The sequence below is a fragment of the Gadus macrocephalus genome, chromosome 22 (genome assembly GCF_031168955.1).
Source record: "Gadus macrocephalus chromosome 22, ASM3116895v1".
Taxonomy (NCBI): domain Eukaryota; kingdom Metazoa; phylum Chordata; class Actinopteri; order Gadiformes; family Gadidae; genus Gadus; species Gadus macrocephalus.
This window is the reverse complement of record NC_082403.1, coordinates 6,715,217-6,743,147: the sequence shown is the minus strand read 5'-3', so window position 1 is coordinate 6,743,147 and position 27,931 is coordinate 6,715,217. Positions and strand designations below refer to the sequence as shown.

Genomic DNA, 27,931 nt, shown 5'->3' with positions numbered 1-27,931 from the left:
GTTCACACTCTTACCCCTTTTCTACAACTGAAATAACGGAGTATTCGCCCACTCTTTATTGGATACTTTGCCGGTAAAGTGGTGAAAAACTAGCGGCACGTCCCCGGGAGTCTCCAATGTAAGTTATATTTCTTGATTTAATGTGTTTTTTCAGAGGTTAAAGTGAACCAACAAAGCAGTGGGATGCAATGCCCCTCACGTTAGCCTGGTCGCTTCCTCTCCACATACTGCCTGCTCGCCTTGTTTCACTCATCTTCTCTGGAAACTATAACGCATTACGGTTAACCAGCACGTCTTACTTCACTTGGAGACATTAAAAAAGTAAAACATGGCATGACACGACCAGACAGTCTCTCATTCATCGCCACAAGACTCGCATGTCTAGAATATAGTTATGAATTCATCAAGTGAACGTGGGTGAATGTTGAATACTGTGATTATACAATCGTATTAGTATACATTCCTGCCCTCTGGTTTTTTCTTATAAATCTAATTAGGCCTAGTTACTGTGTTTTCCTGTTTTTGTTTTGACGATAACTTTTCAGCTGGTTTATGTCGGGTCCTGTGGATATGGTTTCGATTTTCTCAGCTTTTGCTCTGAACGACCGATTCTGACAACCCCCATAGCTTCAGGGAAGGGATTCACTCCCATTGAAGTTCAATGGAAAGGTGGGGTTCAACTGTGGATTTATTAGGGAGACAGAATGACCCAAAACTCTCTGATCTTTCAAGCAGCAGTCCTGGTTTGATTTTAACCGCAGTTCTCCTATGCCGACCCAAATCTGTTTAACGTTAGACCCTAAGTTCAAATAAAGTGTAACGTTACTGTGCAGGAGACCTACACACATTAATAGCACTCACTCACTGATTCATAAACTAACTTAACTCTCAGCGTTTAAATCGGTTCTGCTAGTTGAAGATCAAGATGGAGATGTTATTAACCCTATTCATAAAAATGATCATACTATACTGCATCTTAACCTGCCAAGTCATTGAAAGTGACCTAATCATTTTTTTCTGAAATAATGAAATATACCTTGCACTCTTTCAATATATTTTTGAAGCTTTTATCCTCATTAAATATGACATTTGGGACACCAACGAAGCTAATGTGTTTAAGTATTATTAGATCGTACATGGTCAGAAACGAATAACTAAGCCATAAGCTCAATACAACGTTTCAAGCCTGAAGAACAAATACATTCATCAAATAACTTCACACTCTAAAAGGGTTTAAGTCATGACACAAATGGCAAAATCAGGGATTGGTCTGCATTTTGAAGTCAAATTTGAAAATGTGACAGCCTGTGTCTCTTTAAATTAATTATTTGACAGTTGATACTGCTGCTGGCACTGCTTCAGCCGTACAGGAATGTAAACGGAGATGCATGGGACCCGCTCACCTACCTCAGCTATATCATTTCACGTAGTGCTGTATCATGTACGGAAGCTCAATCCATTTCGCTGTAGTCTCTCCCTCTCTTTCCCTCTTCCTCTGGCCTACAGGCGTGGCCGTTTTAAGTGTGTGTGTGTGTGTGTGTGTGTGTGTGTGTGTGTGTGTGTGTGTGTGTGTGTGTGTGTGTGTGTGTGTGTGTGTGTGTGTGTGTGTGTGTGTGTGTGTGTGTGTGTGTGTGTGTGTGTGTGTGTGTCCCCGCACGAGCACTGCAGTTCAGACTGTTTTTATTTATAGCAACACTTCAGTACACTCGGAGATCTAACGGGAGTAGCGTCTGACTAATACCCCACCCCAACCACCACCGCCCCCTGTCCCACCACTGCCCCCTGTCCCACCACCACCTCCTGCTCAGCCGTGTGTCTCGTCTAGCTCAAGTCTGCCGAGGGCAGCTTTGATGTAATGTCCTCTCCAAAAGTCCTCTCCCTCCCTGTGACTCCGTCCTAACCAACATCTTTATTCTCATCTCTTTGTCCCATCGCTCTTTCATTCTGCCTTCTTTTTAATGCTGTGTTCCACTGAAGTGAAGCAATGGGTGGAGTATCTTCAACCAAGAATAACTTTCCATTGATTTATTTCTCACACTTTTTTTATTATATTGCCATCTTTGTAATGGTGTGTTCCAGTTTAGTGGAGCGTTGGGTAGATTAGAGGAACTTAAATCAAAGCATACTGTATTATTATCTTTGTTTCCTAGATGCCAATGGCCGATAAGTGTTTTGATACTCATTTTTTTACGAGTGGTGGGGGAATCTCAATTCTTATCTTCTATGATTCTGAATCGATTTGCAATTTTTGCACCCCTGTGTACTATAGCACGAATCGGTTCTGAGAAAGTGAATCGAATCAATCTTGAGAATAGAGGAAGAGTCCCACCCCTATTTGATATGCTGCGTTCTAGTTAAGTGGATCAATGGAGTCGGTGAAGTACAGTACTAGAGAACAGAATGGTAGAGAGAGTCACTTGGAGCAGGGGAAACCCAGCCAGACTAGGGAAACATACCTAGTCACGCTCTGTCAGTTAAACCCAGCCAGACTAGGGAAACATACCTAGTCACGCTCTGTCAGTTAAACCCAGCCAGACTAGGGAAACTGACCTAGTCCTTTTCTGTCAGTTAAACCTAGCCAGACTATGGAAACATAACTAACTATCACCAGTCTCTGTAAATTAATGCAGCAGATTGCAGCCTGACTTGTACAGCCGCCCCAACTACTGATGATAGCAATCAGACACACACACACACACTCACACACATTGGAACAGACAGATACTAGGACTTTTATTTTGGTCGGTTAAGGGTAACTCATAATTTCATATTATACCAAAATAAGTTTGTTTGTTGTTGCCAGAAAATAAATCTGCTTCTTCTTCCCCGAAACAATGTTTTTGTTTTTAATCTTCTTCTTCCTCTGGCTTAACCTAATGGACATTCCAAACCACACAAGTCTCAGAACTCCCATCCATGCCTCCATGTCTGTGGATGACTTAACAACATAGGGAATCCATTTGGCGGTAAATGGTGATTTAATGTTGGCAAATGTTACTATTCAACCGAAGCCAAATTATGGTTATATATGTTGTTATTATTGTAATAATATGAATCCTTACATTTAATTACTATTATTCCGATGATACGACTGCTTTCTGAATGGATGTGTATGTGAGGTTTTCAAATTACTTAAATTGGATGCTTTTTTCCTTTTTATTTACGCATCCTTCCAGTCTCACAGTTGACTCTCTGTATGTGTTTTCCACTGTGTATGTGTGTGTGTGTACTTCCTGAATGCAAGCGATCCAGAAGCAGCTGAAGGAATGGTCCTTCCTGTCCACACACACACACACACACACACACACACACACACACACACACACACACACACACACACACACACACACACACACACACACACACACACACACACACACACACACACACACACACACACACACAGAGCTGTACATCCTACAACACGCTGGGTCCCCCTGGAGATGAAGGGAAAACGCCTTCTTCCTTACAGCACTTCTGTGTTTGTGCGAGAGGAGCAGGGAAAACTGTGTTTACCCAAAATGGTTTGTGTGCTTCGGTCAGTTGGAAATGTCTTACACCTGGTTGAGCTCTGAGGTTGGGAGTTCCTGTGTGTGTCTGTCTGTGTGTCTGTGTGCGTACATGCGTGGGTGTGAACTTTTGTTTGGGGCCTTTTTTAACAGAGAACAATAGCACCGGATAGTGGAACATTGAACACCTGTCATTGGTCAGTGGTGATTTGAAGAAAAAACACTACTATGAGATTATTCTCAAACTTGAACTCTCTTTGAGGGGGGCCAGGATTGTGTCGTGGTAGTGGGTGAAGCAGGAAGTAACAAGGTAGTTTCCCACAATTTTCCACCACCTTCTGACTTGCCACATCATTGATTAAGATGTATAACACTCTTCGTGCTCCTCAATGACCCGCATCTAGATTCACTATTGAATAAAAGTGTCTGCCAAATGGCATACTCTCAGGGCCAGAGCTCTTTTCAAAATAAAAGCTGCCTTTCATGCCAAGGATGGCTGCTGCTGAATAAAATGACCTTGGTTGATGCACCGTGGTTCTCCTTCTGTGTGTTGAGGCAGTGTCTGTACTTTTCCATTGGAAAGGTGCGTCACACAGGGGCATACATGCTTGATTGCTTGCACATGGCTATAAGGATACAGGATAGCACCAATGATACACAAAGCTGCCTTTTCTTGATCAACCTCTTTGGCTTGGAGCTTCTAGAAGAAGCGTCTTATGTCTGTTATGTTTATAGATAAAGACAAACATAAGATACAGCCCATGCTTGGCATCGCATGGATCTATCCCTATTGAGATCTCCTTGAAGTGGTCAGTAGATAATCAGATTTTTATATGAATAATGTCTGGTTAAGTCACTATCTATGACAAAGTGAGGTGATATAATGGACATGTTGGGAACTTTGTAACATTGCCGACATGCATTTAGCTCACAAGCGGTGCAGTAAGTGATGTGTTTTCCTTCACCCAGCAGTGGTTGTTCCACCAAAAGAGGTCTGACGGAGCTACTGCAACAGACTCGCGCATGACTTACTTGTGTCTGGAGCAGCATAGTTATTTTTCCGCCATAGACCGCCACTTTAGTTTATAGCTGATTAGCTAATAGTGAATCAAGGATGAATTGCAGTTGAAGCGAGCCAAGGTTCTGACGTTATAATTCAGGCTGTTAAATGACACCCATTATTTAATTGAATGGATTTCATGAGTCAACCTGATTGGATTGTATATTTAGATGTGTCTCCTGCTGTCTGCAGCAGATTTAACTCCTGGTATTTTCCTCTAGGGACAATCAGGTAAATATGGGTGTCAAATGTGTTTTCAATATCATTGCTATGCATCCAAGCAGCATGGATTCATGTTCAGTGTTTATGGCGTTTTTCTGGCTGAGGGATTTTAATCCCTTGTAAAGTGTGAGAGCGGTGTTGTAAAGTGAACCACGATTTCTGTACCGCCATTGGTGCCCACTCGTGTGTAGCAACTGCAATCTGCTACAATAGCAGGAAATGACATCATAGTTAATGACTTCTCTCTCTTTTAGGGCCTGTACCTCTGCTAGCACACACACACACACACACACACGCGCACGCACACACACACACACACACACACACACACACACTAGGCCTGCCCGATTCAGGGAAAAAATTGTAATCACGATTTTTAAGCTGAGAATTGATATCACGATTCTCCGCCACGATTCTTTTCTCACGAAATGTAATTTTTTTTTGCACACATGAACCATGTCAAAAGAGAAAAAATCTGAAGTCATTTAAAACTTAAATCCACACAGGGGCGAATCAAGATAGCGATTTTATAACAATTTATCGTGCAGGCCTAACATACACAAACACACACACACACAAACGAAAGGTTGGTCAAATATGAAACGTATAGAAGCACCCATGCACGGTGCGAAGACATTGATGCATGCTGTGTGACAATACACACCCACACACGTCCATGCTCATTACTCAATTGTGCTCGGTCCCTAGTGAACGGTGTCCTTTGGTGATGAATGGATGTTGAAATCACACTGTGTATCTCTTGTGTGTGTATGCACGTGTGTGTGTGTGTGAGAGAGCGAGTCAACTAGAGACAGAGTGCCAGTGGAAAAGGGCAACAGTATTTATTGACAAATGTTGTTGCACCATCGATCACAATAGAGCTAAGATACTGTAAATATCTTATGGTTGATGGATGCGGAAATCACACTACCCTTATGTGTGTGTGTGTGTGTGTGTGTGTGTGTGTGTGTGTGTGTGTGCGTGCGCACTTACACTTACACTTGTGTAGGAGAGAGACCCTGAGCTATTGAGGGATAGAGAGACAGAGCGCCGGCAAGAAAACGGCGATGGCAAATGTAGTTGTTCCATGGATGAGCCAATAAGACGGTGTAAATACCATGACCTCTCCCTCTCGCCCCGGACAAAGTAGCGATCGAGAAGACCTCGTGGTAATTGCGCTGCAGTGAGTCAGAGACGGAGAGAGTAAGTGGAAGAGAGAGGCGAAGAATGGGAAGGAGAGAGAGCGAGAGAGAGAGAGAGAATGAGTCAATTGTTGAGCTGACAGACATACCACACAGAGAGAGACTGAGAGATACAGGAGGAGAGAGGGGGAGATCCATGGAAAGGAGAGAAAACAAGAAGGGGGGGAAAGAGAAATGCAAAGGGATAGAACGACACTGAAGGAACAGGGTCAGAACTTAGTGGAATGAGTATAGAAACAGACTGATCATGGAAAAGATAGAGAAACAACTGAAGGGACTAAACAACACGGTATTTAATGAGAAGCAGGCTGGGACTATAGAATCTGAGCGATGGCGGGCAGAGAGAACATCGCACTGCCCCACATGTAGAGCGTAGTAGTATGCCCATCCATTATCAGGCGCCTGGTGGATGCCAGCGTGTCCCTTTGGTCCCTGAGGTGTCCCTGAGGTGTCCCTGACGTAACTGCATCTTCTTCACCTCTGGGAGTCTGAGCCGAAGCAGAAAATAAAAAGCTGAGAATAACAATGAGCTCTATTTATATAAATGCACCTTGCTTGAGTTACCGCAAGATCAATTAAAACGAGGAAATGATTCTATTCGAGGATTATCAAAGCCTTGAATGCAATCAGCGCTGTTGTGAGTGCATTCCGCATTTTTTAAATACAAATATATTTGCTACTTTGACTAGAAAAACACACTGTTCGGTTCTATAGGGACTTCAGTATTTCCCCATAGTGCGAAAAAGCTTCACTTTGCGAGATGATGTTTATGATGATAACAAAAACAGGAATAATGGCACATGCCTGTTAACCTATGACTTATGACCTCCTCTGTGTTATAATGAGTTACCCTGGACAGGTCACATGGTCGATGGAGACCCGAGGCGGCCAGGCTCCTGTTTGGGGGCTTTGTGGAGGGAAGGTACTTTTAGCTGCTGGCTGCTCAATGCTAGTTGCTCTATGCTAACTGCTAACTGCTAACTCCTAACTTTTTATGCTTGCTGCCAATTATAAGTTGCTCACTGCAAGCAGCCTTTAATGGAGTTAGGAACTGCACAATATAATTTTTGATTGCCAATACGATACGGTTAAAAATCTTTTTTTTTAACATATTGGTTTATTGTTGGGGTTCAGGTTCTACAAGTCCTACAATGAACAGGGCCAAACAGAACATAATTGATGCAAATGAACTACTACTAACTACAAATTTAGTATTACTCAGTCTAGACAGACCCATTCATCTCCCTCAACTAAGATACTGTTGATGTTTCTGGAAGATTTATTTTATTTTGTTGGGTTTTCTTTGAACTTGACGATATAAGTGTTACTCACATGTATCTGTATTTTATCACCACCCGATCCTTGGTCTTTAATAAATCAGAAAGTTCCTGCTTAGTTCTCAGCAGGGGCTGAAGCAACATCTGGACGAGTATGTAGCACGTCTCCAGTGCCTAAACAGAGACAGGCTGCCTGTGCGTGAGATCAGATTACCATGGTATATGTTGGGGCGAGAGACATAGGGAGAGAATGGGTTGGAAAGAGAGTGAGAGAGCGAGAGAGAGAGAAGGGGAACACCTGCACATGAACCACGAGCATGACATCATGCTGCTCGCCCACTCACTCACTCGGACAGACAGACTTCTGCACACTTATCGTCTGTACTGAACTGAAAGGTAGCTATTGTAGTGCTGCTGTGTGTGTGTGTGTGTGTCAGCCGTCAGACTGCGTTTGTGTGCTTGTCTGTGCCCGTGTGTTTATGGGCTTATAATTAGTCATGACCAGGGTCATTGCAGTGATAAAGGCTTAATTGAGAAATCGATGACAACAGTGTCTGAGTGTGTGGTTAGCACACACACACACACACACACACACACACACACACACACACACACACACACACACACACACACACACACACACAGAGAGATAAAACGAATCAGCATTTACAGCACTATCACTAGATGGCGCTGTTAACAAACTGGAAAAACCGGAATCAAGTGTAATCAAATTGGAGGGACAGCGACAGAAGGAACATTAGGAGAGAGAGACAGAGGGGGAGAGAGAGAGAGGGCGAGAAAGAGGCAGCTTGATATTTTGGCCCAGTAATCCAGTGCCCTATTAATCTCCTTTACCTCTTGGCCCACGCACAGACACGGACAAGCAGACACACACACGGACACACGCATGCTCGCACACAATTCAGCCTGTGTGTGTGTGGTCCGTGGAAAGTCAGTTAAGTCCAGCCGTCCATCGCTTCAATCGAGTAACACTCCTACATGTTCAGGAACTTTCTAAGGAATATTATTTCCCCAGTTTAACCACAGATAACACATCTGGAAGATGTCTGAAATACTTGCCCGCACTCTCACAAATATGGTGACCATGTTCCTGACGAAGAGTGTATGGTATTCTTATTGAGGTCGTCACTAGGGAGACGTTTGTGAATGTTTGACTCCTGATGTAGTTTTGCCATGGCTTTATTGTCATAGGCTTCCACTATAGTGTGTTAAATAGTCCATACTGAGTCAGTTCTCTCAGCGGCAGGACCATCTTTCTGGACCTTTCTTGACTATCTTTGTAGACCTTTCCTCGTTTGGTGACCACTTTGGACAGAAGGAGTTAACAAGCACACGCGGGCTATACTCCTACTATGCATCATCATACACATACACACATTTTAAGTGTCGAGTTGAGACTGCCGTCACAATAGAAAATGGTTGAGTCTACTGCTTATGCTTTTTCATGTATTTATGGGCATTAATGTGTTGTTACTAGACGACAGGATGACACCTAGTTATGTATCTGATGAATGAACTAATGAAAATGTTAATAAATATTTGAGCTATACATCTATCGGTTACATATGGGTTTCTTGAGTGGCACTGAACCTCTGCATGTAAAGATGGCAGTGTGGAATGGTTTTGAAGGGTACTTTTAAGGACTATTACTCATAAGACAAGCACTAGGCTTTGCAGTTCTATTCTGAACATTATCTCAAAAGCCATGTGGAAAACACACACACCTACACACGCAGGAACAATTAATATACCAGATCTCCCTCTCACTCTCTCCCTCTCTCCCTCTCGGTCTGTCTGCCTGCATCTGGCTCCTTCTCCCCCCTCTTTCCTCTCCTGGGACACCATGACCCCCCCCCCCCCCCCTCCTCCCCCTCACTCATTATGTCACCCTACCCCCTCTCTCTCTCTCTCTCTCTCTCTCTCTCTCTCTGTCATAGGGTCTCTCTGTAGCAGTGGTAGAGGGGGACTCTACCACTCTCTCCCTCAGACGGGACTACCTCCTTGGTCTCTCTCTGTCTCTCCCTGTCCCTCTCTCTCTCAGCATGTGTGTGTAGTAGTTGCGGCAGTAGTAGCGGCAGTAGTAGCAGTAGTAGCAGTAGTAGTAGTAGTAGTAGTAGTAGGAGTAATGTGGGAGGAGATCAGCCCTAAGCCGAGGCTGTCGGCAATCATTATTGTGTAAGCCAACAAGCGGAGTGCAGCGCAACACAGCCCAGTTCAGACCAGCGTGGAGGAGCTTTGACTGGCCCTGGGACCACAGGAGCTTCAGACCACCCTCCTTCACCCCCGCTCCAATCCTCTGTTCTCTCTCTTCTCTTACTTCCCTCAAAATCTCCCCGGTAAGGAGTTGTTCTAATGGAGGGACTTTACCATGGTAAGTCTTTTTTAGTAATATATATATATATATATATATATATATATATGTATACCATTTTTTTTAATATACAATCAAAATCAAACCGTACAACGTAGTCGCATTGACTTTGAGAGTTGTGACTGTCTTTTCTTGTGGTTCATGCGTGTCTTTTCTTCCACGTTTGTGTTGAGGCTTGTGTGTTGGTATCAAAGTGCCGTGATAGGGGCACTGTTGTTGTGATATGATGCATGTGTTTGCGTTGACTCTGGTGTTTGTGCTGCTTGTCGACGGAGCATTAGGACTGTTGAATGTCCTAAAGTTCCTTGTTATGTAGCCAGACACTTTTGATTTTAGATTCTCTTTTCTCTGGTCTCTTGGTTCCCTCTCTTCACTTTTCTCTTCGCACCTCAGTGAAGTCTATATTAACTTTATGTTGTTTACCATTTTCATGGGTACTTTAGAAGAAAAACAACTTGCAATTATCCTTCTGTCGTTCCATCATCACCAATCCTACTCTGTTCTGATTGGTCCAGTTAATTGAGAGCGTATGAAAGGTGTCATCCTAATTCCATCGATAGCCCTTATCCTCCAGACCAGCGTGTGATCCACTGCTACGCTACAGTATATTTTAGGACATGTTACGGCTAAGTCTTTGTCTGCATGTTTGTGTAGGTGGTACCTTGAAGTGTGTGTGTGCGTGTGTGTGTGTGTGTGTGTGTGTGTGTGTGTGGGGGGGAGGTTTTAATGCGGGTGTGGGAGGAATCGGTGTGTGTCAGAAGGAGATAACGACAACGTGTGGGTTGTGGTTGAATAGGTGCTCAAATACGTGCACCGAAACCTGGAAACCACATGGACGGGCATCGTTCCCTGTAGTGCTGCGGTGGATTATTCTGGGATACAACGTGTATATTCAAGTATTATATTCACTCCATGCTGGTCCATGATTAAAGGCAGTGCTCTGAAACACAAGACTTCACTCAAAGCTCCCTAAATTCTCCTAAAACAGGCGCATAATCTCCTGCGTTTTTCCCCCTCTCCTTGGGTCTATCTGCCTCCTGTTATGTTTATGGTCCGTCCATGTTTGTGGTCATAGCCAGTTCAAACGCGGTCCTCTTGAAGCTTGTGGGCTATAAGATTGGGCCTGAATGTCTCAGACGGTCACCCGACGTGGTTCTGTTTATAGTAACCCCTATGGGGCTGGACATCTGCATGCAATATCTTCCACTCTGCAGTTCTTTTTTCTTCTTTTGCTAGTGCTTCAGTCTGAATTGCTTTACACTTGCTGCCGTGGTAAGCCATGGCAGCCATCGACATGCCAGCTGATCAACAGTGTGTGTGTGTGGGTCATTTTGTTTTCGTGCAGATGGTTGATTGTGTAGTCAATCATTCATCTGTTTTATTGACCTTATGTGTGTGTGTGTGTGTGTGTGTGATCTTATGAAAATTGTTGGAGTGTGCATCTAATTTCATTTTGAAAAGGGGATGAGAACACGCACGCGCACGCACACACACACACTTACTTCACAAGCGTGTTCCAACTCAGCCAGAAGGGTACAAATTAGCCATAGACCAGTGAGCCATAAAAGCTGACATTCTGCAGCACCACATAATCTCTCCTCTCCACCTCTCACTCTACTCCTCTCCTCTTCATCCCCCTCTCCTCGCATCACTCCTCTCCGCTCTTCCATCCTCTTCCTCCTCGTCCAATTTCATGTCTCCTCGTCCCCCTCTTTTTCTTCTTCTTTCCTCTTCTCTTCCATCATGCTAATCTGATATTTTCTTCTTCTTACTGGGTCTTTTAGATAAATCTTAAGGAGCAGATGTTCCGGGGCCCCTATGTCAACGTGTGTGTGTGTGTGTGTGTGTGTGTGTGTGTGTGTGTGTGTGTGTGTGTGTGTGTGTGTGTGTGTGTGTGTGTGTGTGTGTGTGTGTGCGTGTGCGTGTGTGCGCATGCCCACCCGGCGAAACTCCGCTCTCACAATCCATAGTTCTCTGTACCCCATAAACTGGAGGCACCCCTGTAACCTGACATGCAGTGATTTCCCTTTTTAAAAGAGAAGAGAAAGGAAGCGCGCCACAGATGGGCAGACAGGGCGATAGACTAAGAGTTATACACGCAGGGCAGATGGCGGTTCTGTAGTCTGTACCCCAGCGGCCCCGTGTAAATGTCATTACAGACCCTCTCAACCCCGGCTCTATCACCACGGGGCGACACATGAGCAGGTTAACATGGTCCACTCTGGTCCACTTAGCAGCACGGGGCCCCGCCCCCTCCTCCATTCAAGGCCGGTCTGGTAACTCGATTGGTTGGTTGGAGGTACCTATGTCAACACGGAGAAGACCGCCCAAAAACGTTGCAGGCTCAAGATCTTCTCTATATCCAATGCAGCGTAATGCTGCACAGGAATTTATGTTTTCGTGTTTTCTGACAACTTAAATATATTTAATAGAAGTCAACATTAAATAATTAAAAGGATAAATTGGGGAGTGGAGTGATTAAGTATGTGCTGCTCAAGTCGTAGGAGTATAAAAATATGCGTGTTTCCAAGATTCAAGATACAAGAGTCAAGACTTTATCGCAGCGTCAGTGAGTCTGGATTGTAATTCACTTTACTTTTTATTTCAGCCTAACAAAAAATACAAATGATAGAACACAGAAATTGATTGACGGTCATGAGAGAGAGATGAAAAGGATTCCAGAACAGTGCTCGCTGAGTTCAAGCCGAAGATGTGCAGCTCTAGCCTTTTCCTGCGAAGTGTGAGTGCGTCTGCACAAGGCTAACCATAGCCTCAGGGTAGGAGCTGTTTTATATGGCAAGATGTTTCCCTAGACTCTTGTCAGACTAGTTCCTCAACATCTCTCTCTGTGTGTGTGTGTGTGTGTGTGTGTGTGTGTGTGTGTGTGTGTGTGTGTGTGTGTGTGTGTGTGTGTGTGTGTGTGTGTGTGTGTGTGTGTGTGTGTGTGTGTGTGTGTGTGTGTGTGTGTGTGTTGTCATTCCGTTTATCGTACAAACCTCTGCAAAGCTGAAGGGCGATCCGTGTAAAGAGACAGAATCTGCTGATCAGCTTATTCTGGTCGCGAGCGAACCCGATCGCGCGTGTTTGTCGGGGATTATCAGTTTGTGTCGGTGATTCCAGCGCCGCATTTAAAATGCACCATTATGATAATCCTAATAAAAAAGTCATGAGGCTACCCAAAAATGCCTAAAGGCCCCTATAGGGTGGGTTTATTTTCTCAATATTTAGTCAGATTCTGATGGTTTGTACCTTTTCATTTGCATAAGAAATGCCTGAAATAATTTCACTACACATCACCCATCCTGGAGCCACATAAAGGATTGGCCTTCATGTTGCTTAGTACTACCACTTTACCACTTTAAATTCTCGTGTTGAATCTCAAAACATGAGCCACAATTTTGTGAGGGTGGGCGGGGCTGGAGAGAGTAGGGAGTGAGCAGGGAGAGGGATGGGGGAGTCGGGACATACACACTTTTTTCATTGACACCTGAGCTCCCTATGAATCAAAAATATTGCATGAAGGACCTTTTTTAATATGAAGGTTAGCAATATGCTGATAGGAGTTGGATTCGGTAATGGGATCCAACCATTGACAGAAACACAATTAGGCGTGTTCGGTGTGTCCCTGGTGTCACATTACCACCAGGACTGTCAATACCCCAACATGGGGGACGTATAGTGTGAGTCACCTCCCTGGCATTTCCTGTTTGTGTGGTCGTCGTGTAGGCCTTGCAGGGGCAATGACATCACTATCAGTGTTGACAACATATACTGCTGTCAAACCCCTTGAGAGTTGGTGTGTGTGTGTGTGTGTGTGTGTGTGTGTGTGTGTGTGTGTGTGTGTGTGTGTGTGTGTGTGTGTGTGTGTGTGTGTGTGTGTGTGTGTGTGTGTGTGTGTGTGTGTGTGTGTGTGTGTGTGTGTGTGTGTGTGTGTGTGTCTCTCTCTCTTTCGGTGCACTCTGCATAGGGTCGGTTTTTGCAAAAGCATTATCCATTTGACCCCTAGTTTGTGTGTGTGTGTGTGTGTGTGTGTGTGTGTGTGTGTGTGTGTGTGTGTGTGTGTGTGTGTGTGTGTGTGTGTGTGTGTGTGTGTGTGTGTGTGTGTGTGTGTGTGTGTGTGTGTGTGTGTGTGTGTGTGTGTGTGTGTGTGATGAACCCACGCACTTAACCACCCGGCCTCTTTCTTTAGTTTGTGCTGTTATCAGAGGAAAGGGATGTATGGATGTATACTGGTTGGGGGTCTTTCAGGGTCTAGAGTTTCTAAAAGGTTCTTCCAGGCTTCCTGTTGGAGACGGGGGAATACATCCGCTTATCGTCCTAATCTGCAGCACAGCGGATGTGGACACTGCTGTGTGTGTGTGTGTGTGTGTGTGTGTGTGTGTAACATTACCTGGGTCGTCTGGAGTCTAGAGACTCTGAAACCGCCAAATAAAATTACTTTCCAAATAATATCTTTAATTGAAGGTTGAGTCTTTACCGGAATTTTCCCATCCAACCTCTGGAGACATTATTGACATATGTGTGCAAGAGTTGTATATGATGCATATGTGAGCTGAGCTCATGTATCAAGACCTAGAGCTTCAGAGTGTGTGAGGTCACAACCGTACTGTGGTAGTAATGACGCATCTGCATAGGGGGTGCTGTTTCCCCAGGTTGAATACTGTAGGCATGGTCAACTTCTTATAGTGAACAGATAGGACATACTGTGTATGTGTCCCTTTATTAGTATATATGTAAGGCACAAGCAGAAATAAGAAACATTGACTTTTGCAGAAGCAGTGTCAATGTACAGGTAGACATAGCCAAAACTTATTACCAACAACAATCCTTTGATGGCCATTTATAGTTCAAAAAATCATTTAGGTAACATGTTAAAGTAAAAAATATATGAATATATCTCTCTGTCATCTAACGATGCCTATCTCTGTTTTTTGTCTTTCAGATATTTCAAGGATTGTCTACTACACAGGTGAGAAATGTATTTCCTGAATCCATACTCATTCTGATTAATTAGTAGAAATCCCCATCGGAAACTATGGGCAGGATAGTCCAGTGGTTCGGGGGTTTGACTCTGGTTCTGCGATCAAATCCCAATGTCCAACGTCAACCTGTAGGCAAGGGCCTCGCACCTACCACCAGATTGGATACAAAAAAGCTAATAATGAGGTTTCTTTTTGAAGAAGCATCTGCTGAATGACTTCAAATGAATTGTTATTCTTAATTGAAGAGGTAAGTGCATGCAAAGGATTATGAGGAGACATAAATCACATAATATAGTGAAACAATAGACAAAAGATATTGTGTGTGTGAATGGTGAAGCCACTGTGTTCTTTAATCTAGTTGTCATCCTTGTGAGAGCTGGAGGCTAATCACTTAATTCCAGTGAAATATTCATAGATTCAAAGGGAAGAACATCTAAGCAAACGTGTGTGTGTGTGTGTGTGTGTGTGTGTGTGTGTGTGTGTGTGTGTGTGTGTGTGTGTGTGTGTGTGTGTGTGTGTGTGTGTGTGTGTGTGTGTGTGTGTGTGTGTGTGTGTGTGTGTGTGTGTGTGTGTGTGATCATCTTTATGGGAATCTCATTACCGTGACAGACTGAACAGTGCGCAAGTAAGGGTGCAAGTCATTATAAGATAACCATTTCAAACACACAGCCTTACACACACACACACAGCCTTCAATACACACACACGGCCTTCCATACACACACACCCACCAGACAGACTGTGTGAAGCAGCAACAACAACATGTGAAATGTGTTTATGTTCTTCCACATAAGCTCCCAGATGCTAATTGTGTTCACTGTGTTGACGGGGTGTGAACAGTAATTGGTGTTCCCTGTGGATTCCTGTCCGCCGTATGGCTCTGTAGGATTTTATTGTCCACTGTCCCACTCGCTGGCCTGATTTCTGGATGTTTTGACACATGGAGGCAAACAGGGAAGCGGTATTGGGTCGATAAGGGGGTGTGGGTGCTGGGGGAGAGTGGAGTGGGGGGGGGCTGCTCTTGGCTCCCTCCCAGAAGAGCTCTTCCCATTCACACTCACATCCGGCCCCGCTGACAAAAGGTTTTCTATGGGGGAGACACACACACACACACACACACACACACACACACACACACACACACACACACACACACACACACACACACACACACACACACACACACACACACACACACACACACACACACACACACACACGTGCACAGTCACACACACAACTCCCGCCTAATCTTCATATTAATAGCCGATGCCTGAGATGGAACACACACACACGCGCACAAGCACACATGCACAGATAAAACACACTTGATGTTGAGGTCTGCTGAGCATGTCTGGTCAGTGAGATAACGGGGAAGTCAATTGTGTGTGTGTGTGTGTCAGATGGTTTGCTCTGTATAAATGTCTTTTTGATTTACAACTGACATCTGGCTGATTATAGCAACCAACTTTCACACACTGGCACTCTAGCACACTTTTGTACAGAAGCCACATGAAGGTATGTATACAATCCCACTCGCACACACTCGCACACTCTCCATTAAACGATAGCTGACCTAATGAATTTATCTATAAATAACCTGACACGTCATGGTAATCCTCCCCGGTTATACTAATAATTAACATGCTCCCCGTGAGGGCTAACGATATCTTAGCATCTTAGGATAGCTGACAGCCCAAAGATCCCAGAGCAACAGCGCAGGTGGGCGGGGCCTCAGAGGGGGGGGTCACTCGGAATAGAAAGGATTTGCATATAAATGAACTGTAGCTCCGCCCCCTCTCACCATGCTGCCTGCACCCCCCTCTCTCTCTCTCTCTCTCTGGCTCTCTCCCTTTCTGTCTCTCAACCTATTCTGTACTCCCGCCCTGCTGTCCACGCAGAAAAAATATTGCTTGCTCCCTTCCTTTCTTCTACTGCTCTCTCGCTCTCTCGTTCCTCTTTGACTTTCCCTTTTACTTTTGCAAGGGGAGGAAACTTGTCTCTCTCTGTCTCTGTCTCTGTCTCTGTCTCTCTCTCTCTCTCTCTCTCTCTCTCTCTCTCTCTCTCTCTCTCTCTCTCTCTCTCTCTCTCTCTCTCCTCCTCTTTCTCACAGTCGTTGTTAGCGGCCTCATTACTTTTCTGCTTTCCTTTTTACTTTTTGCCCTGGAGGAAATCTCTCGCTCTCCCTCCCTCTCTCTCTCTCTCTCTCTCTCTCTCTCTTCTGTCATTGAACCGAATGTGGCACGACCCTCTGGATCGCTAATCTTTGACACCGGGCTGTAGCTGTGAGCCAGGACACCAGGAACCCTACTCCAATCCACCCGCGTGTTCCTCCCTGCCACCGCGTAATTACAACTTCCAGGGACGACCACCCGACGTTTCCATGACGACCACCTGCCTAACAATAACCGCAACCAAGTTTTTTTGTTTCTTCCCCACCGGAGCGACCGAAAGCCAACTTCTAATCCACTCTGTGTGTGTTTGACACGAGCGATCGACATCAGAACAGAGATGAAGGGGGACATGGGAGAGAGCGCGACAGTCCGATGATAGGGAGGGAGAGAGAGAAAGAGAGAGAGAGAGAGAGAGAGAGGGATGAAGAGCTCCTCTTCCTTAGGTTTGTTATGTTAGCCGCCGTTATCGCAAAATGTAACGGACACGCACACGCAGGTTCTCTCCTTTGGAGCACTGTCGTCCCGCCTCAACTTTGTTCAGCTTTCTTTTAAGCATTCAAAAACTTTTTTGGACTACAGCGGGGAGGAAACTAGATCGGCTTAATTAATTTCCAGCTGACCAATGGTCTTTCTCCTCGTTGCTGCTGGGTCCTTTTTTCTGCTGCATCAGAGCACTTTGTTCCTCTGAGCACTCGGTTCCCTCTGAGCACAATGTTCCTCTGAGCACTCTGTCCACTCCGAGCGCTGTTCTTGAGTATCCGAGGAACGGGACAGAACAATGGCATTGGAACCATCGCCACGGTTACCGTTCTAAAGCCCTTCTGCTGACCGTGAGCGATGGAGCGCACTTGGCTGTCCTCGGAAACGTTCCGAGGGAGGGAATAACCTCAGTGGCGTCTGGTGCGACACACATTCAAGGCTGAAGACCACTCGACGTATGGCAGCGGGACGTCAACGCGCCGCGTGGTGAACGCGTGACACGTGCGAATACCGCGAGTGTGTGACTTTGAATGACACCCTCTGTAGACTGCGGTCGTGTCATAATGCGTGGTGGCGGGGAGACCCCCGGGCCCGTGTCTGCCCTCGGACAGACGGACAGACACAGGACGGACAGGCTGGGATGCGTATCCATGGACACCAGCGGTTGTAGCCCTTTCCCCATGTGCTGGGATAGAGGAGGTACGCATGGGGCTAGGCTACCTGGTTTGGGTTGTCTCTGTGGGCGTTTTGGGGCGCACACACACACACACACACACACACACACACACACACACACACACACACACACACACACACACACACACACACACACACACACACACACACACACACACACACACACACACACACACACACACACACACACACACTTACCCTTACCCTTTCGCCTCTGCTTGTTTAAAGTGCATTTCATTTCACAATGTCCATCAGCCGCTGTAGAATCTCTGAAGACACAAACCGCTATAGAGAATCAGGGCTTGCAAACGTCTCTCTAGTATGAGTCAAGAAGCACGGAATGGTTCAAAGTACAATTGTGAAATCTGATTCCATTTGGAATGTAGCCAAACTAATTATGAGGCAAATCTGGTGCGTGTGTGCGTGCGCGCGTGCGTGCGTGCGTGCCTGAGAGGGGGAAATCAGTAAATAGTGTTGACCTTATGCCAGCCATTGAATGAATCTTCGATCTGTTCCAGTCTTCTCTGCTCTCCTCCGGCCGCTGCCTCCCTCGGGGTCCCAGCGGTCTTTACTCTCGGCCCGGTGGAGGCGCACCTGCGTGTGCAATGTGCGTCGGGTTTCCTTCCCCGGCGCAGGTGTAATTACCTGCTGAAGCATATCGACTTCCCTCTAATAGCCAAGGAAGGGGGGAAGACGAAGGAGGGGGGGGGGGAGACGGCGGTGAATGCCTTTCTCTCTCTGGATCTCTCCCGGGAGACCAAGCAGTCTTGAATCCTTTATACTTTGCATTGCGCCAAGCGGGTATAGCATGTTCTCCTTTTAACGCCTTGTACGCTAGAATCCCCAGATTGTGTTATTTGTCAGACAACACACTCTCGGTTCTTGCAGTCAGGAGGACATGTGGTCATGTATTGAGAGCCTCCGCACATGATCACGCCGTCATGTTGGAGAAAGCCGAACCGTGCATCGGTGCCTTGTTACCGAGCCCTGCTATAGCGGGCGCCTTTATCGAAAGGGGCTGGCAGTCATTTGAGAATGCAGGTCATCAAAGAGCAGGTGAGGGCCTGGGGGGGCATCTTGTTCAAGGAAGCTCACAGGTTAAGCTCTGTCTGACGGAGATTAAAACCAGGAACCAGTCGGCTGGTAATCTAACACCCTAAACATGACTGTTGGCCGTTTTGTCCAAAGTGACCAAAAAACAACAATAAAAGGATGCGTCATCAATGATAATTGGTAAATGGACTGCATTTATTTGATTATTTTCAAACCAGGGGTCAGACAAATTGCTTTTCAATATTGCCTGACATTTACCGATTCATTCGCTCAATCACACACCGACGGCGGTGTCAAGCACGCAAGGCGACAGCCAGCTCGTCAGGAGCAGTTGGGGTGAGGTGTCGTGCTCAGGGACACCTCGACCAGGGATCGAACTAGCAACCTTCCGGTTAGCAGCCCACCTGATCCACCTCCTGAGCCACATGCCGCCCCTCCTAAATGAGTAGACTGTGGACATTAGGGATCATACCCAGTGCCTCAACCCGGACCACTACACTTCCCCATCCCTCCCCTTCCTCTCTCCTCTATCCACGCGTCGCCTGACCTTATCCCTCTGTGTGTGTGTCTCTCCTTCGTCCTTAGAATATGACCGACACCTAGGGGCGGTATCGTCAGGGAAGACCATGGCGACGGCCTACCTGGAGCCCAGCCTCAACCACGCCCTCCTGGCCGGCGCCAAGTCCCGGCTGAGCGCGGGGGTGCCGGAGCGCGCCATCGCGGGCGCCTCGGTGGAGCGGGTGCTGAAAGTCTTCCACCACTTTGAGTCCAACACGGACGTGCACAGCAGCTGGTCGTCCAACATTCGATACGGAGACGCCACCGATGTCCGGGTGAGTGCACGCACGCACGCACTCATGCACGCACGCACGCACGCTCGCTCGCACGCACGCACGCACGCACGCACTGGAAGTTTTAAAACAAACGCACACGTTGGGAAGGCAAATGCAATTGATTTCACCCAAAGGTGCTGGGTTCAGGTTCACCTGGGGCCTTTCCTCCTAAGAGGAAACACACAAATTGGTTAAGTTACTCGGGTCAGGTCACTGAGCACAAAGCTTTTGATAGACTCCATCGAGGGTAGAGATTTTTCATAACTCTGTTTTCAGTTTATTTGTATGAGGCTGGTTTTGCAAAACGATAACACCGTGACCACGGTTTACACATGGCGATGGTTGGTCCACACATTGCGCATGCGCCAGAAACCTACAAACAATAGCAGACTACCGTTGTGTTTACGCATTGGGTTTAATTGCATGTTTACGGGTCAACCTAGCGTAACTCGATCATAACACTGACCTACAGTGTTGATGTTGAAGAAGCCCATCAATGTGCCCTCTCCTACTAATCTTTTCTGTGGTGTTTGGTACGGGAGTTTTACCGCCAACTATTGGCCTTTGCAGGCTTACGTGATTGTTTGGCATATTTCTTGCAATCGCTTTTGGACAAGATATTTTCTTTAACAACGTCGATGTGAACATAATGTTTTTTTGAACGAGGCCTGAATGGATTATGAATTGTGTGAATGCCACAAGCTACTTCTGTGTTTAACCGGCTATGGCAGCAATGTGAAAGTGTGACAACCAGCCTTGGAGACATGCTTTTCCTTCAGCTCTGTAACCTTCTCGTGCCATTGAAAGCCCTGCTTGCCATGTTGTTGAGGCTATGGGCGGGCTGTTGAGTCTGGGCCTCTGCAGCAGTGGAATAGTTTGGCTTTCTGTTGGGCGTCCTCAGTCAAGGACTCTACTGTCGCTTCTGATTTCGCACATATAGCGTGGAGTGAGTGTTATACAAGCACATACACTCAGCCTTTAGGGTGTGTGTGTGTGTGTGTGTGTGTGTGTGTGTGTGTGTGTGTGTGTGTGTGTGTGTGTGTGTGTGTGTGTGTGTGTGTGTGTGTGTGTGTGTGTGTGTGTGTGTGTCAACTACTACCTTGTAGACGGGCTTTGGGCAATGCGTAATGGCACATGGTTAATGCTCAGTTGAGTCGTTTATTGTGTAAAAAGTGCATTGTTTCTACATTTTTGCATACGAAGGTACGCAAAAATGTCATTTATATCTGAAAATAGTTTTAAAATTATGTTTTTCTTCTTCTAGGGAATCATCCAGAAGATTCTGGACATCCACAAAGTGCGCTGGACGGCCTGCTTCGGCCTGCGCCTCACCAACAGCCAATCAGCAGACGAGGTCCACTGGCTCCACCCAGATCTGGGCGTGTCCCACGTCAGAGAGAACTACGAACAGCCACAGCCTCAGGAAGAGTGGAGGTGAGAAACCCGAGGAGTCTGAAGTCAGTCTAAAAGGAGCTCCCGTAGGTATGGGAAGATTGTAGCTCCCGGGGACTTTGTGACGTCATCACCCTCGTTCTCGTCGTCCAATCAGCACAAAGTTGACGACTTCTTTATAAAATGTTGTGGTTGTGGATAGGCAGTTGCTGTTCTCATCGTCCATATACCGGGTTTAGTTAATGTAATTATATTTTTGCATTAATAAGAGAGTAAATAATCAATCATTAACATTTTTACGTGAATAAAACAAAAAAAAGAAAATACTTGCAGAATTTATATTTATGTATACTTAAGTGTCCACTATGCTTTATTTGCTCTGTGCAGGAGCAAAACAAATAAATCCAGAATCACAATATATTCAAATTCCGTTTGTCAAGACTTGTCTAAGGGGCAGTAAATTTGCAGTCAGTTCCTAGTATTTCTGTCTACTGCTCAGCTCTGCTGTTGTAGACCTTTTGTACTCTCTGGCGCAGAAGTGATTTAGCACCAGGACTGGAACACCATACCAAAGCCGGTCCGACCACACCTGCCGTATGGCGAGCAGGGGGTCTTTGTGTCGTTAAGTGTGGCGACACCGCCTTCTGCCTGGGTTTGGTTAGTGGGTTAAGTTAGTGTGTGTGTGTGCGTCTGTATGTATTATATGTGGTCTTCATAGAGGTGGGCTTTTGGTCTTAATGCTATTGTCGGGCCGAGAGACCTTTTGGACCTCAGGGATAAAGAGAGGGAGAAAAGAGCAGATGCTTTCTTTGTGTGGCTAAGTCAACAACGCTCTGTCTCTGAGCCCTGCTTGGGCCAGGCAGCACTTTTGGAGTTCGATTTTTTTTATAATATGAGACACATTTTTATGTAATTTTGAAAAAAGCTATTCGCGTCTAATTCTATATTTTGTTGTTATAAAACGTCACTGTAATGACACTCTGATGGATTGTTCGGGATAAGATATGTATTCGTAAGTCGGAGAATGGTCACAATTAAAATGGTGACCTCTATCTCCCTTCCTTGTGCAGATATGAGCTGAGGATCAGATACCTCCCTAAGGGCTTTCTGCAGCAGTTCACTGAAGACAAGACGACACTCAATTACTTCTACCAACAGGTACACACACACACACACACACACACACACACACACACACACACACACACACACACACACACACACACACACTTAGAAATGTCTTATTGATGGATTCGTATGCTACTGATAAACTGAAGCTGTGAGTGATTACGTATCAGGGTCAGCTGGTCAATGTTTACACAGCAAATACAACAATTGGGCTTGTTCATCACAGTGCATCATGGGTAAAATACTAAATGATCTTGCATGAGAAACGCAGTGGCAGTTTCAAACACAACAACAATGAATCATTCACGAAACATTTCTAAACAGTGACCTAAACACCATTACCACCAATAACATTCATACTGCTTTACTTCCAAAATGGAGGTATTGAGAGTCAATAGGTTCTACCCTGCCCTACTTTATATTCATTCATGCTTGTGTGTGTGTGTGTGTGTGTGTGTGTGTGTGTGTGTGTGTGTGTGTGTGTGTGTGTGTGTGTGTGTGTGTGTGTGTGTGTGTGTGTGTGTGTGTGTGTGTGTGTGTGTGTGTGTGTGTGTGTGTGGTCAGGTGAAGAACGACTACATGACAGAGAAAGGGGATCAGGTGGACCAGGATGTAGCACTGAAGCTGGGCTGTCTGGAGATCAGGTATGGAGAGCAATCACTGCTCACCTGCTGTCCGTCATCTCAGCCATTAACATGATCTCCACCCCCCCCCCCCCCCCCCCCCCAATGGACACTGATATGTGCATTTATCTCCGTCACCCGACAGCACTCGGCACAGAAGGAACAGTAGTTGGAAAATGATGGCCATTATTCGGGCCAGTGCCTAATGCTTTAACATGATTCGGTGAAACTAAACCTGGACTCAAAGCAATATTTCACCCCTTTTTGCCTGTCGGGTGTGGTATCCCCTTACCCACCGTCTAATACATGTAAAGAACACCCTAGAACATGTAGGTGGTTCTACATGTGAAGAACAGCTCACCAATTTGTATGACCCTCTGTTGATTATGAACCGATACATTTTTGACCTCCTGTTCGCTTCACTGTCAGAGTTTTTCACTAAAACATCTATTTGTGTTTGAGGCATATTTTCCAATCAAGTCTCGGTTTTATGACTTGTATGGTATTAACCAACTCCAATCCTCGTGGTCGACTGCATGTTATGAGCTTTGGGTTGAACATCCTTTGAGTCAGGCTGACCCGGTCTCCTCTCCATCGTTCTGTTTGGCTTTTCCTACAGGAGGTTCTTCCGAGAGATGAGGGGGAATGCTCTGGATAAGAAGTCCAACTATGAGCTACTGGAGTGAGTATCTTTCCCTCAAACAGCTCATGTGTGTTGCCGTGTTTAGCTCCCATCGTATGGTTAAAAACATTGGCGGAATCTCTTGCCTAACTAATCGCCACAACACCAACGACAGCACAATGCAATATCAAACCATGAGAATTATTTAGACGCAACGGGAGCTTAGAGCAGAAGGAATATTGTAACAGTATTTTTCTTTTGTTGTCGCTGAAAGAGTGAATATTAAATCTGAACCTCAAAGACAAACTGAGTTTATCGCTCTCCGCCACAACCAGTATATTTTATTCTAAAATGCTATTTTGGGACATAGGTCGGAAAATAAAAGGGAAAAATACATTCAATTATTTACGCAATGCGTTAACAGTTGCATTAGAAATCATACATTGATTTGTATGAGTGCTTAATATATTCACCCATTCATTAGCTATTTAGAGGCAATTCTTTCCCCTCTTTAATAATAATACGTTTTATGTGTTACTTATTACATAACTTTCATTCAAGTAATCCAAATCTCAAAGTGCTATACCGGGTTAAAAACGAACATAAAAGTAGGACTTAAAGATGATAATGCTGACTGAAAAACTAACTAGGACCGACCGAATACCATCCTATATAAAAAGGACTTCAGTAACGTTTGCTCATTAGATAAACGCTTGCTATTGGATGTCAATGGGGCCCATTAAGAGGCTGGTGCCCTAACGGGGTTCTCCGCTAACGATGTTGAATGCTAATGAGCGTCCCCTGTCCATACCGAGACTGTCGGTCTGTCAGCCCTAACAAGCTTTCCTATTCGGCAGACGGCCCCTTGTCATCTCGATCTATGACTGCTCTCAGTAACTTTCCCTTCTTTCTTTCCCTCTCTTCCAACCTCCTTTGTCCCGTTGGTCTGTTTATTCGTCTGTCGTGTCTCTCTCTCTCTCTCTCTCGCGCTCTGCTCTGTCTTTCGCTCGGTTAATTGCATCAATATGGTACACCAGGGTTGTTTGAGGCCAAGTGAGAGTCGGAGAGTAGGGCACTGTTATTCAAGGCATATTTTTCCTCCCATGATTTATACCTAAGCATTATTTATATCACCGCCTCGTAAAGTTTACCACTTTATGAACTGAGGTAAGTCATTAGTGCCGCGGTTGAGTATCTTTTTCTACCCATACTCTTTCTCCCGCTCCTTTTCTCTCTCCCTCTCTTCCGCCCTCCTCTTTTCTTTCTCCCTCCCTCTCCTTTTCTCTCTCTTCCTCTCCTCTCTTCCGCCCTCCTCTTTTCTCTCTCCCTCCCTCTCCTTTTCTCTCTCTTCCTCTCCTCTCTTCCGCCCTCTTCTCTCTCTCTCCCTCCCTCTCCCTCGCTCCCTTTCATCTCTCTCGCTCCCACTCTTGCTCGCTCTCTCGCACTCTCCCTCCCTCCCTCCTTCTCTCTCTCCTCTCCCTCCAGTCTCTCCCTCCCTCCCTCTACTTTTCTCTCTCCCTTTTCTCTCCCTCCCTCCCTCCCTCTCCTTTCTCTCACTCTCCCTCCTCTCTCACCCTTCTCTCTCCCCCCTCTCCCTTATCTCCCATGGACAGTGTTGGTATGCTGGAGTACATCCTATGAGCGTCTTGTCTGATTGAGCCATTAACATTCTTTACTGTCATTATGTTGTTTGACAGAACTTGGTGACGTTGCTCGCAATTTATGTTGCTTTACGAGCATGAGAAAATACCATATTTGTGTGACAATTTTCTTTTTATCTCTTCTTCCCGAATACAGAAAGGACGTGGGTTTGAGGCGTTTCTTTCCCAAGAATCTGCTGGATTCGGTCAAGGTGAGGTGAAAATTTGTCCCACAGTTGAACAGACGCAAGTCCTCTCTACAAGAGAAAACCAAACCAACTGGTTATTTCCTCTCTTTTCTGTCGCACAACAATTTCACCCCACATGGGTGTGTAGCAGGGGTCCTCTGCTACGATTTTTTTCCAAAGCAAAAATCGGATTTGTCAGGCCAGACCCAGCGTTGATCAGTCGTTGAATCACATACAAACTGCTGTGGTATAAACGCTTGAATACAATCAGTCTGCTGATCAGAGATTCCCACAGCGCTCTAAAGGCCCCGAGCAGCGCCTCCGCAAAAGGATAGACCGAGCGCCTCTCCTAAGGGATTAACCATTTGACGGGGATGTGCGTGTCCTTTCTGTCAGCTTCTGTATTCAATTTGACAGAAGATGTACAGTAGGTTACTTTTAGTCTTATAATATTTACTAAAAAAATATATTGTACTTAATAGTAATGCATTGCATTTATGAGGTGGGTAGTGTTGGTGGAGGCTTTAAATACCACATGTTTCTATAGTATAGAGGTGTTGTGTCTGTATGGCTAGATAGATGGATAGAAAGGACGATAAAGTAAGTGACATTAGAAAAAACAATACACATGTTTCCAAAAACGCAAATACAAAATGTATACCAAAAGCCATTGCGGTGGCTTTGATTTACACCGTAGGTCAGGTTACTTGTATTAAAACGCCTGGCTGCGGAAACTTGCAGGCTCATGTTGAGGTGACTCTACCTCGAGTACACTCATCAAGTCTTTATGAAGGCAGAACAGGGTTAGCGTTAGAACATTTATCCTAGTGTTCATTCATAATTGCAGCCCCCCCTTTTGGTGGAGGACGAGCCCACATAGTAAATCCCAGTTGTTATCACCCCATTTTGTTGAACATATCATGATGAATAGCAGAATGCAATGAAACAGAAACCCCAACATTAATTATTATGTCTCTGAGCTTGTGCCCTGGTTTCCAGACATGTGTGTTTGTGTGTGTGTGTGAGATTTGTCTTGGTGGAATGTGTGTCTGTGTGAGTGTGCATGAGTGTGTGAATAGAAAATCGAGCCACAGTCAGTGATAAATTTACGGCACGTGCGAATGTGGGTGTTAGGGAGTGTGTCTGTGTGGGTTGGGGGGAGTGTGTGTGTGTGTGTGTGTGGGGGTTGGGGTGTGTGTGTGTGTGTGTGTGTGTGTGTGTGTGTGTGTGTGTGTGTGTGTGTGTGTGTGTGTGTGTGTGTGTGTGAATAAGGGGCCCACTGACCTGAAAAGGTCTGGTGTCACCAGGCGAGCAGACAGATGGGTGTGTGTGTGCTGGGTTCTCTAAGATTACTGACTCCTACCACTCCTCCCGCCTCTTACTCCTCCAGTGTTTCAATCACACCTCCTCCTCCTCCTCCTCCTCCTCCTCCTCCTCCTCCACTCTTCCTCACCTCAGGGTGTCTCATATATGTTTGGTTGGATCGCTGGGGGTACACACCTTTTCATTCTGTGTCACTGGACTTGAACTTGCAACACACACACACACACACACACACACACACACACACACACACACACACACACACACACACACACACACACACACACACACACACACACACACACACACACACACACACACAGAGAGAGCGAGAGCGAGGCCGGAACAGATGGCTGTGGCAGTAAAAATTGATTGATGGTAGTCGGTGGCTGAAATGTTTTAATGACTCTATGAGTCTATTCATGTTGTTGGGGGGGGGGGGGGGGGGGAGGGGAGGTCGGTGACCACAATAGACCCGAAATGCCTTTATAGAAGGGCATTTAACATCCATCAATACACAGGCAGAGATGAACACGTCCATGCATGTTGTTCCCCCACCCACACACCAACACACACCGTTAATAAGCATCATTTTTCTTTCACTTTCAGTTCTTTGCAAAAAATTGTCACCCATTTCTTTGGGTTGAAGTAGCAGTGATGATCGAGTGTATTTACATAAGATGAATAATGAATGAATTGCTTCCTGTGGGACAGGGAATGCGGCTGGTTAATAATTGATAGGATGTGCGTAAGTAGAGGTTAAGTGCAAATGAACTTCATTGCTCTTCCGATTGATAGAGTGAGCTGTGAGTCCTCTGTGTCAATTCAACAGCATCAAGGGGACCACGCCACAATCTGCCAGCGCTGCTGAACACCAGCTTTGGGACTCCTAGGGGGAATATGTAATAGGGTTTTATACGATACTGAACAGGGAATGAAATGGATTCAAACATATAGGACTAGGGAGCCAGTGGTTCACTCAAGGATTTGGACAGAGTTACATGTTAGTCGATGCAAATGTTCTTTTCATTGCCACTCCTGCAAATCAAACATACAGGAACAAACAAAGCAAGCACGTCAGCTGCTTGTTCAGACTGCGGTCCCATTGGAGCCGCCCAGGTGACATCATGTGGGA

General features: G+C 45.6%; 1 protein-coding gene across 6 annotated transcripts in view; it reads left to right on the top strand.

The window, feature by feature from the left end:
- ptk2aa (protein tyrosine kinase 2aa) overlaps positions 1–27,931 on the top strand; it is a 59,078-nt gene that overhangs the window by 65 nt on the left and 31,082 nt on the right. The window contains exons 1-9 of one of the 6 annotated variants that reach the window (XM_060043466.1): positions 9,238–9,339; positions 9,373–9,662; positions 14,605–14,631; positions 19,633–19,880; positions 21,145–21,314; positions 22,343–22,430; positions 22,965–23,044; positions 23,643–23,705; positions 25,443–25,497. In XM_060043466.1, coding sequence (XP_059899449.1) covers positions 9,644–9,662; positions 14,605–14,631; positions 19,633–19,880; positions 21,145–21,314; positions 22,343–22,430; positions 22,965–23,044; positions 23,643–23,705; positions 25,443–25,497 — 750 coding nt within the window. In that variant the 5' untranslated portion in view covers positions 9,238–9,339; positions 9,373–9,643. Of the gene's footprint in view, positions 119–9,237; positions 9,340–9,372; positions 9,663–14,604; positions 14,632–16,485; positions 17,998–19,632; positions 19,881–21,144; positions 21,315–22,342; positions 22,431–22,964; positions 23,045–23,642; positions 23,706–25,442; positions 25,498–27,931 lie in introns of those variants that run through there. The other 5 variants (XM_060043467.1, XM_060043463.1, XM_060043464.1 and 2 more) reach the window with 5 other exon arrangements.